We start from the raw sequence: 11593 nt of genomic DNA on the forward strand, positions 1-11593 counted from the left end.
GTGGGTAGGGATATGTTCTGTGTTCGTGTAGATGTTCTGGTTTAGGTTTACGAGATCTTGAAGGCAGGCATTTGTTACTACAGATCAGAACAGAGCCTACCATAAAGAAGTATTCAGTTGTTATGTCACCTCCTGGCACAAAAGCATCACCAGTAATTTTAACTCCTGTCTTCAAGTGACGGTCTGTGTATCCTTACAGAATCTAGGTCTTCCTGTTTTTGAAACCACAGGCAACTTTAGCACCAAAAGGTGGCCTCCTTATACTACCCATATTAAAGCATGGGTTTGATAAGAGTGCCTGCTTTTTCTGCCACAGTAAGGTAGAGGACTCGTTGCACCTATATTTTTCTCAGCACCAGCTCTCATGTAGCTTATGGTCCTCAGGCCAACTGAATCTTCTGCCGTCGTCTTTTTCATTTTTTGTTCATCTTTCCTCCTTTTTCTTTCTTCTTCCTAACCCATAAAGTGACCATCACTGGTTATTCTACCCTTGACTGAGAAAATACTGCCAAGTGGAGAAACAGCACAAGGTTCAAGCCTCACATGCAGTAGAGATCATGCTTGACCAACCTGATAGCCTTCTATGATGGCATGACTGGCTGGGTAGATGAAGGGAGCGCAGTGGATGTCGTTTACCTCGACTTCAGCAAGGCTTTTGGCACTGTCTCACGTAACATCCTCATAGGTAAGCTTAGGAAGTGTGGGTTAGATGAGTGGACAGTGAGGTGGGTTGAGAACTGGCTGAACAACAGAGCTCAGAGTCATGATCAACAACGCAGAGTCTGGTTGGAGGCCCATAACTAGTGGTGTTCCCCAGGGGTCTGTGCTGGGTCCAGTCCTGTTTAATATATTCATCAATGACCTGGACGAAGGGACAAAGTGTACCCTCAGCAGGTTCACTGATGATACCAAGCTGGGAGGAGTGGCTGATAAGCCAGAAGTTTGTGCTGCCATCCAGTGAGACCGACCTGGACAGGCTGGAGAGCTGGGCTGAGGGGAACCTCATGAAATTCAGCAAAAGTGTAGGGTACTGCACCTGGGGAGGAACAACCCCATGCACCAGGACAGGCTGGGGGCTGACCTGCTGGAAGGCAGCTGTGCTGAGAAGGACCTGGGAGTGCTGGTGGACAGCAGATTGACCATGAGCCAACATTGTGCTCCTGTGGCAAGAAGGCCAACGGTATCCTGGGGTGCATTAAAAGGAGGGTGGCCAGCAGGTCGAGGGAGGTTATCCTCCCCCTCTACTCTGCCCTAGCGAAGCCACACCTGGAGTGCTGCATCTAGTTCTGGGCTCCCCAGTTCAAGAAAGACAGGGAACTCTACCGGAGAGAGTCCAGCAGAGAGCTACAAAGATGATCAGGGGACAGGAATATCTCTCTTCTGAGGACAGGCTGAGAGACCTGGGTTTGTTTAGCCTGGAGGAAACTGAGGGGGAATCTTATAAATGCTTATAAATATCTAAAGGGTGGGCACGAAGAGGATGGGTGCCCTCAGTGGTGAGGCAACTTGCAACTTGCACCACCACTGCCATCAGTGCTGCCCAATGACAGGACAAGGGGCAATGTGCACAAGCTGGAACACAGGAAGTTCCACCTGAATATGAGGAAAAACTTCTTTCCTTTGAGGGTGACAGAGCAGGGGCACAGGCTGCCCAGGGAGGGTGTGGAGTCTCCTTCCCTGGAGATATTCAAAGCCCACCTGGATGTGTTTCTGTGCCCCCTGCTCTGGGTGTACCTGCACAAGCAGGAGGGTTGGACAAGATGATCTCCAGAGGTCCCTTCCAACCCCTACCATTCTGTGATTCTGTGAAAAGCAACTTTGGCTTATAGAACTTCATTTTCGTAGGCAGGTGCTGTGCTGTCAGATTTCCCACTCTTGTGGACACATGGAACTTGCTTGGCATTAGTTCCCAAGGTGACCAACAGCCCCCTCAGTCACAAATGGAAAACTTACTCGAGGCCCCAGTGCTGCATCTCAGATATCCAAAGGGAGTCTTTGGATCTCATGCGGTATGTGGTATATCAGACATATATATGGCTGCCCTATGACAGACACAGATCTGCCCAGCTGAAGTCACCACTGTGGATGTTACCACAACTTGAGGCCTATCAACAGACTTCCACAGGCTGTCTCCATGGAGAGCATGTGCCTGACCTCAGCAGGAGCACTGAGCTATTCCCCAGAGTGTGGCGGCAGCCGCTGCACACAGCTGGATCCTCTTGGGAGCCTGCTTTGTGTAAGGCCTCTATCCCTGAGCAGGCTGTGACCCTGGAGAGCTGCTTGGGAATACTGAGGGGGGAGGCGTTGGCTCTGTGTCAGCAATGAAAAACCACAGTTGTAAGTGCACAGCTGTGGGAGAGCCACTTTCTGCTGGGCTTGCAAGTGAGCAGGAGGGGAAGTCAAGGGGCCTGGGGACGCAGGCAGATGCACTGGAGCACTTTGTCGCCATGATGTGCTGGCTGAAGGGGGGAATAAAATTAGCATGGCAACTTCGTGATCTGATGGAAGGGGAAGGTGACACTTAGTTATAAACTCTTCATATATATAATGTATGCATCTAAATTCACTTTCTTGTGGCTTTTCTCCACCCATGGGCTGGGCTGCAGCTATTGGGTCCTCCCCAGCCTGGTACTTGCTCTGCATGGCCAACTGCAGGCCGGGGCCGGGGTGCCCGGCCGGTGCGGAGAAGCTCCTCCCGCCGCCGGGGAGAGGCCGGCAGCTCGGCGTCGCCGCTCTTTCCGCCGGCGGCGCCCGGTCCCTGTCGGGGCCTCGCTGTCAGCCACCATTTCTACCCGGCGCCTATAGGCCGCTGCGCGGCGGCACCGGGGGACTGCTTAGAGCGCCGCGCAGGAAGTTGCTTTTGCAACTCTTCTGGTCGGGGAAGCGGCCGGGCCGGGCGATGGCGTCGCTGGGCCTGAGCGAGCGTGAGCAAGCCGGGTGCCGGCAGCTCCTGGAGCTTCTGGAAACCGAGGAGCTGATGGCGCTGACGGACACCGTCACGAACCGCTTGGTGCACCCGGAGAGCCGCCAAGGTGCGCGGGGCCCGCGGCGGGACGGCCCGCTGCTGTGGCGGCCTCCCCGGCCCGGCCTGGCCCGGCCCAGCCCCGCGGCAGGGGCGCTGGAGCCCGACCCGTTCCGCCCCCGCTCCCCCTTCCCCGCTTGGCCGCGGGCCCGGCGGCAGCGCGGGGGCAGCGGGGGCGGGTGGGGGGCGGAGGCGGGGGCGGGGCGGCGGGCCCGTTCCTGCTCCCCCGCTGCGGGCTGGGGGAGGCGGGCGCGGCCGGAGCTGCCCGGGGGGATGTTCGGCGCCCCGGAGAGCTGGCAGCGCCCCGTCCCGCCCCGCCGCGGGGCCGTGGCGGAGCGTGCTGCTGTGGCCCGTTCGGGGGTAGCTGCTGGGAGCCTCTTCCTCCCGTGGGCCTGCCGACATCCGAACCGCACCGGGGTCTGGCTGCGGGGAGTGTGGGCTTGATTTGGCCAAGGAATGTGCGGCTGCTAGTGGCTTTTTGCAGATTTTCAGATGTCAAGCACTGCTTCTCTCTTAGAGCATCCTCCCTGCTCCTCCCCACGGTGAGCACTGCTGTGCCCCTGCTATTGCCCTGTTAGTGTTTAAAAACGTATTTAGAACCCGAGTGTATCTTGCTGTTTGCATTAATAACATGCTTTCAGGTTTTGAAAGGGTAAAACATAAATGTTGAACTTATTTCATCTTAGAACAGAGCACTTTCAGGTGTGTGACCATCCCCCATCACTTTGTAGATGTCGAGATTTGTTTCATAAAACTTTAATTTTGTATGTGAGTTACCTGAGGCCATTCCGCACATTGCCCTGGAATACCCTCATCTGAAAACCTTGAATGTGTTTCCTGTGATATCATTCAGACCTGTTAAGATTTGCCGAACTCATTTCTTAAAAAGGTCTGCCTGTAGTAGTAGTTCTTGCCTTTTTTTATCTACTTTTTGCAGTGGTTGTAGGTTAGATTAAAAGATGATTTCTTTTTTTTTTTTTTTTTACTTCAGCTATTAGTCTCTTGTATAAAAACTGCAAGTTTAAATGTAATGTGTTAAGTACCCAGCATCAGTTCGCGTGAGAACTGCCTAACACAACTACTTTAAAAGTGAATTTCAGATTGTCGTGTTTTCTAATTTTGGCACGGAACCTTGTAGCTGATTTTTTTTTTTTTTGTATTGTTACATTTCAATGCACTGCCATTGTGCTGTGATGCATGGTGTTTTCTTACAAACTGGGGAGTAGTAATTTTATTAATGTGGAAATAAAACAAATGTCATACCATTTCTGTTGCTTTTCTGGAGCCTATGTGGAACCTCATTTTCACAGACTACTTTGTGTTGTCTGAAAAACTGCAGACTTCTGGTACTAGAATTCTTGCTCAGCATATGAGGCATTAGGGATTACCTTCATTATCTCTCTGCATTTCTGTCACTTTTCTGTTCACAGGAAACAGTTGAAAACTTGCATATTATTAAAAATGTGTTCTCTGACTGAATTACATGAACTACCCATTTGATGCAGAAATTAAGATTCATGTTGCATGTTCAGAAGAACCACAAAAGATTTGTCTGGTGGTTCTTTCTCTGTGTAATCTTGCTTCCAAGAAGACAGGTGGATGGCTTATTTTGAAATATCCCAGAGCTTTTCAAATGGAGAATGAAACCAAGTTCAGTTTTTGCTAAGTGAAGGTGGTGTATGGTGACACGAAGCAGGAACCACTAAATGATTTCATGCTAAATGAACTTATTTTGAAGTTAAGGCTAGCTGCATCTCATGAAATACAGGTGAAAGGCATTGTGTGCAAGAACCTTTATACTTCTTGAAGCACTTGAAATTTCCAAACAGCTTGAAAATACTTAACGAATATTGGTAGCTTCATTTGGAAGGAAAAGTTGCATCCTTTTCATCAAGCTCAAATTATACATACTAATTCCAAGCAGTCATTGATACTGGAAGTAGGGATTGCAAGGTAGCAAGGTATTCAGTAAAAACAGCACCACTGTTTAAACATGTTCCCAAGTCTTTGGGTATTTTCTATATTTAATATGATTAGGTCAGATTTCAGCCTGCAAACAAACTTTTAAGTCTTTGAATTTCATTTACGCTTGCTTGTACTGTGTTTGGAGGTGCTGGTCAAGAGTTTAAGAAATGACAGAGGTTTGGGTGTTAATCGTGAGTGAAGCAACTGCTAACCTAAATTTCTTTACTTGCAGAAGCCATTCATGCCATCTTGGTTTACAGCCAAAGTGTAGAAGAACTTTTGAAACGCAGAAAAGTCTATCGAGAAACAATTTTTAAGTATTTGGCAGCACAAGGAATTCCAGTGCCTCCTTCCTCTGAGAAATGCCTACTCATTGATCGTGTAAAGCGGTACTGGAGAACACAGCTCACAACACGTGCGTCAGAGTCAGGGGAGAGAAAACCACGCACAGAGGTGAGTCTTGCTTTCTGAAAGACCTGAGGATGCTTAGCATTGCTTTTGCGGGACAACCAGTGTAAATGTTCTAATGTACATCCAAAATGTGGCTCTTCACCTGCATTTAGGAAGGTACTAAATCTCTAATTCTTTTTTTTTGTTTTTGTTTTTTGTTTTTTTTTTTTTTTGTTTTTTTTTTTGTTTTTCCAAATTACATCATTTAAAGGTGGCTGTGCCAACGTACCACATGCAGAGCAGTCTTCTGCTCTGTCTTGCAAAGTATATTAGTGCGTTTGAACCCTAATGTGTGGGGTGTTCTGCATGCTTTTAATTTTTAAGTTGTACTGTTAGCTAAAATAGGGTATTCACAAATAATTATGTGGATTCAAGGACAACTAAAAACTCTTAGTGGTACAGAAACCCTGCATAGCCCCTTGTCACTTTTTTCAATGTGGTGAATATTCTTAAACTTTTGGTACAGATCTGGGATTTCCAGCCATCCTCCAGCCACTAGCAATACCATCGGTACGGTTCTTCCCAGAGCAGGGCAAAGAGATGCTGTCAATAGGGCAAAAACATCTGTCAGACTGTGGTCTAAAGTGTTGCAGGGGAGGGACAGACTGAGAGAAAACGGCCATCTTGTCCATCTTGATCTGCTTCTAGAGACAGTGCAATCAAAGTAGCACTGTCTGTAAGCTGTTTTCCTTTTCACCTCTTGCAGTTAGCATGCAGAATGGATTTTAGTGAATTCTTATATCGTTGAAATGTGAAGTTTGTAGCAGCGCCAGGTCTGTGTAATTTTCTTCCCTCGATATTAGTAACACTTAATACAGTGTAACAGGTTATTTTGAAGATCAAAATTTGATGTTTAGCAAATCCTCGTGGTGTAATGAACTTTAAGTGTTTTATTAGTCTTGGATCTTTACCATGTGGTTCTAAATAGCCACCTTGCTCTTTCAGGTGTTCTGCTTCTGAGACCGAATGGGCAACAGCCCCACCAGCTGGACTGTTACAGCTCTGTAGCTGTTGATAACCTATTGCACTGAGCTTTTTCTCAGGGATTAGCTGATGAGAATTATTATTTACTGAGAATTGTTTTCAAAACGATATTTTTGTGTGCATACTTTGGGAAAAAAAAAAGTACAAATTTTGCTCTTGCAAGAACATGTCACAGATATTACCCCATAGCGAAGTTTTATGATTGAAGGCAAGTAAATGAAATTCTCTAAAGTACTTAAATCCATTCACAAAGAATGACAAGTTCAACTGATTTATTTATCACATATGTCTTTTTTGCCTTTGTTTTCTCTTTAATTCTTGTGGCCCTCACCATTTTGAAAAAATGGGTAACAGGAACCTATGTAACAGAATTAGAATTAATTACAGTTTATTGTGAAACAAATTCAGCATTTCTATATAGAAGTCTCCAAACTTTACATACTTAATTACTTGATACTTAATACTACTAGACTTCAATGTTAGCAAACTTGACATTTCATTTACCTCTAAAAGTCTTGCCGTGAAGTCAGAAATACTGAGAAGCCCTACAAAATAACTGTACGTTTAGTTCTTGTTCAAAAAACACATCACCTTACAGTTGGAGGTCACGTATCTTTACATTAGAAAGTTTGGATGATTTTTCTTACGTAAAAAATACTACCTTTTGTAAGAGAAAGCAGAGGATAAACAAACTACCTATGTACAAATTAAGTAGGCTCACAGGACTGTTACTTGAGCATCTGATTGTTGCCTTTTACAGTGGCACTTCCTTTAGAAAGAAGTGTCCTCTAAACCAAGTGTGTTTTTATAGTAAACTTAAAAACATGTCTTAAATATCTCATTGCAAAGCAGCTTGCTTCCCAAATGTTTGTGCTTAGATTTTGCTATTCTTCTGCACATAGTTGTAGACATACCAAGAATTCAACTGCAAGGAATAAATTTTGTTTTTCTTAGCCCAACCCATAATAGTGTCTAAAAAAATCTTGCTGCTTACTTTGTTGCAGTACATATTTAGTGATACAGCACTTGGAGTGGTTTGTCACCCTCTTCTGATATGGTTTTAATAACATGCTGTTGCTACTTACTGTGAATTTGGCTTCAAAATTTTACACCCTCCACTCTGTTGTCAGTCTCAGCAACCCATCATTAAACATAAATATTATTTTGAAGTATTTCTTATCCTCCTACGTCTTAGATGTACTTCAAGAATGTGTGTGTCTGTGTCATTTTCTGTAAAACACAGGAAAAAGTGGCTTGTGAATGACCTGTGGGCAACTAGTAGATGATGTGTTTTGAGTAGTTTCATGATTTTTTTCACTGATCCATTCTTCTCTGAAGAATCTAGACAAGAATCTTTGAGCTTTTCCGAAGTATTCATTGAAGGTTTGGCTGTCTGCTAGCAAAGTTCACTTTGTCTCACTGCTTAAAAATACTTTCTCAGCAGATTCAGTGTTGAACAAAGGATTTTATGACAGTCTAAAGGAAGGATTTTATGACAGGCTAAATGGAGTTGCCCTTATTCCCCGAGTAAGTCTATGCTGCTATGTGAAAATTCATGCGGCCCTCCTGTCGCAACGCCATATTGTCTCAGACTGTTTTAAGTGATCTGTTGTACAATTAGAAAGTTACTGAGATTCCTCAAGACTTTTCTCTATCTTGGAGGAGCAAAGGTAACATAAATTATTGTTTCTTTGATTTGGACTCTTTTCCTGTTAGAAATATGGTGAAGACTACAAACATCACTCACAAAAGTGACCAAGCATCTTCTGGGTGATTTTTGGCAGTCTTACTGCCAAACAGGGCTAAATTCAGGCACGAGATCTGGTAGAAGAGGCTCTGGAACACGTTAATTCTTGCAGTTTCAAGTTTTCCTTTTGACTCTCCGTGTGAAAATCCTGGTCTCATGAAAGTTGTTCTAAAAACTTTCCCCTGCCCTTTTCAGCAGAACCAGGATTTTCCACTTTGTTTATAAATTGTAAACCAAGACAAAATGGAAGGACTGTTCTAATTGTAATTCAACGAACCTACTCTGATTCTCTGGATGATAAGATAATCATGATCTTAAAAATAAATGAGATTTTACTTTGTGATTTTTCTTCAGGGACTCTGTCTCAGAACACTTGAAGATGACTTAGAATGTTTAAAATAAGCATTTATATGATTTTATGTTGTTTATAAGTGGTAATCTTGCATGTTAAGGCTAAGTAGTTCTAAGAAAAAAAAATGTGCTTGATTGCAGAGTCAGAGAGAGAGGCAGAAGGCACCACGAGATGACATTCGTGATCTAGGAAAAGAATTCTGTCACTGGTTCTTTGAACTCCTGAATTCTCAACATCCCTTGGGAGTAAAATCTGATGGAAGATGGGGACCACAGCATTTTTGGGAGGATGCCAGAATGAAGTTCTGTTACAACACATTAGAAAACAACATGGAAGAATATGTTGGTGCAGAAATGGTGAGCCTTCGTCTGCTTTCCTTGGTTAAAGAAGAATATCTTCTATTCAACCCTAATCTGCATGCCAATGGACTGAAATGTGCCATGTCTCACCATGGGTTAGTACTGGTAGCAGTGGCTGGCACGGTACATAGAGACAACACTTGTTTGGGCATCTTTGAACAAATTTTTGGACTCGTTAGCTGTCCCGTTAAGGAGAACACCTGGAAAGTGAAAGTTTTGAGTCTTAAAATAGTTGGACAGAATGCTCTGGAGCCTGGGATGCAAATTGAAAAACCCTCCATAAAATACGAGTCAATCCAACTACAAGAGTTGTATGACGGGAAAGAACTGACTGTGTTTGAACCTCAGAAATTCTGAGCAATTCTTTCACAACTGAGTGACTGGGTGAGAGGGGAACGTACAGCACTTGTAGTGCATAGCTGGGTACTGAAATGGTTGCAGCCGTGTGATGCTGTCTCTTCTTTTGAGTCAGATTTGCTGGACGACGAACTGAGATACAGGGTCTGAACTATTAATGCAGGTGATACTTGTGGGCACCTTTCCAGAGCTAACAAATATTTCCAAGTATTGCTTTAGATTTTGTACTGTAGTTAGGAATGGAGTTAGTTTACAAACTACTTGTTTCTTCGTTACAAAACATGGTTACATTTAAATGTGGGTTGGCAGCAGTATACAACGAACTATGTGACGTGGGGTTCACAAACTGCACGTTGCTCCTCTTCAGGTCACAGGTTCAGACTCTTATCCGAGTTGTAACAGGAAGTCATTGCTTCTGGCTTTTTTAATATTGGGTTCGGTGAGTGTCTAAATGGACATCTAAGTCCCAAGAAAATCCTCTGCCGCTTTAGGAGTTTTTGGAGGGAACAAAGTGATGTGAATGCTGCTGGTTATGTTCTAAATGTGGTTCTGTTACTGAACAATAGAAGTAGTTTAATGGGACCATGCAGGGAGTTTGGCATTCTTGAAGTCTCTTTCTCTTGGGGTTAGTAGCTTCCTTTCCTTTTACCTTGTGGTTCCAACTTTGTAATGAATACAGGCAAACTCTGTTGTTCTGTCTGTGTCCCCGAGAAGACACACTTGAGATGGCTGCCCAGGCATCCATTTCTAGCACTGACTCTCTTGGACCAGGTGGTTGATTTCATGACTTACAGCAATACTGTGTGAACCAATTGCTTTGATAATTATTTTGTATATACTTACACCAGAGTTTTTAATATAACAGTTGTGACTTTTGTGTGTTTTCTCAAAATAAGAATTTTATCTACTCTGAGCTGCTTTATTACATTGACTAGAAGTCAATTTGTTAACACTGGGCAGTTACAATGACAGGTGATATCAAATAAATCCAATTACTGCTTAATAGCTGAAATTATTGCTATTGCAGAACTTGATTTTTTAAAAACTTTTTTAATTTATAAAGGATTAGAGGTGAAATGAGATGAAAACTTCTTTTTCCACAGCTTGCTTGGATTGTTTCTGAGTTTTTTTTTATTTTGTAGCTTCAGCAGTACAGGTTGTGAAAATGGAAACATTCCCCATAACATGGGAACAGTTCTTCTGATTTTGATATGTTTGTCAAAGATGACAAATGGTAAAATAATGGGTTAGTGACGGGATTCAAGAAGATTCAGGTATGCACAGAACTGATTTTTATGAACAGTCTAAATCTCAAGTTCTCTTAAAAAATTTCTGAAATAATTTCTTTTCTAATCAAAAGATCAAATACTCTGTTGGAACATTCTTTCCCAATAAACAGTTGTGGCTTCTTCAGCTACTGATGTATAATAAATAAAAATCAACCTGAAATGAGAATTTGGAAGAAGCAGTTTCCTCATATGCGTTGAGAATGGCATTCCTCTTCAGGTGAGGACAAAAGCCTACCCGAAGGCCTAAATGGGTATTCAGCGTTGGGTATGACAGTCTGTAATTCAACCAAGTATTCTGTCCTTTGCAGAACTGTACTTGGTAACTGGCAGCCTACCTATTACTTTAGTCAGAGTGTTAAACGCAAGCGTGACTAAGGGTGTGGTTTTCATTACAGCTTTAAACTGATGCGGTGCGGGCGGTCCCCATCCTCAGCTCAGGTACCTCTCCTGGCCTCCTGCTTGTATCGCCGTTGAGGCTTGGGCTAACTGTGACACAAGGGAGCGGGGACTGATCCCGATGGAAACTAACTCATTGTCAGAAACCCTTCAGGCTGGTTAGCTCTGTAAGAAGGCTGGCCACAGAGGTGCTACTGTCAGCTTAAGGAACAGAGATGAGAGAGAATTTGCCTTTTTTTTTTTTTTTTTTTGGTGACAACCTGAATTTCTGTGGGATTAAGCAAGTGATCAAATAGCAGTCTTTGCTAATTCTTACATTCCCAGTGTTTATGCTTGATAACTCCAAAATACTGAATGCAAGAAGCGTTGTGGTAAATCAGCTTTTTACTAAGGCTGGTACCTAATGAAATTGTTCTTAATCCTCCAGTTCTCCTACACAAAGTGTGCAATAAAATGTTAAATTTTCAGTCTTGTGACCTCTGTGTAAATCCCTATTCTGTTGCAGAGTGAGTGGGTGCTCTGATTTACCTGATGACCTGTTGGTGCAGTTGCTGCGCTTGCATTGTTGATCAGGCCGTTAAGAATCTGCATAGATTAGCCCGTGCTCATTAGCTGCTAAACCCTGAGTTTTGCAGAAGCTGATTTCGGTGTGTGCTTAAGGGCTACTTCAAA

At 43.8% G+C, this 11593-nt stretch overlaps 1 protein-coding gene across 1 annotated transcript; it reads left to right on the top strand.

The window, feature by feature from the left end:
* The first annotated feature begins 2847 nt into the window (after positions 1-2847).
* C1H3orf38 (chromosome 1 C3orf38 homolog) lies at positions 2848-11388 on the top strand. Its single transcript, XM_064468593.1, has 3 exons — positions 2848-3032; positions 5220-5440; positions 8661-11388. The coding sequence occupies exons 1-3, from the start codon at positions 2900-2902 to the stop codon at positions 9234-9236; spliced, it is 930 nt and encodes a 309-aa protein (XP_064324663.1). The 5' UTR covers positions 2848-2899; the 3' UTR covers positions 9237-11388.
* The last annotated feature ends 205 nt before the right edge of the window (positions 11389-11593 follow it).

The sequence above is a fragment of the Phalacrocorax carbo genome, chromosome 1, assembly GCF_963921805.1.
Source record: "Phalacrocorax carbo chromosome 1, bPhaCar2.1, whole genome shotgun sequence".
Lineage (NCBI taxonomy): Eukaryota > Metazoa > Chordata > Aves > Suliformes > Phalacrocoracidae > Phalacrocorax > Phalacrocorax carbo.

What these genes read in the sequence shown, in the direction of transcription:
- C1H3orf38 (XM_064468593.1), top strand. Translation starts at nt 2,900, where the DNA reads ATGGCGTCGCTGGGCCTGAGCGAGCGTGAGCAAGCCGGGTGCCGGCAG. An exon ending in GCACCCGGAGAGCCGCCAAG is followed by an intron (nt 3,033 to 5,219) that starts GTGCGCGGGGCC and finishes CTTTACTTGCAG; the next exon opens with AAGCCATTCATGCCATCTTG. An exon ending in AGAGAAAACCACGCACAGAG is followed by an intron (nt 5,441 to 8,660) that starts GTGAGTCTTGCT and finishes GCTTGATTGCAG; the next exon opens with AGTCAGAGAGAGAGGCAGAA.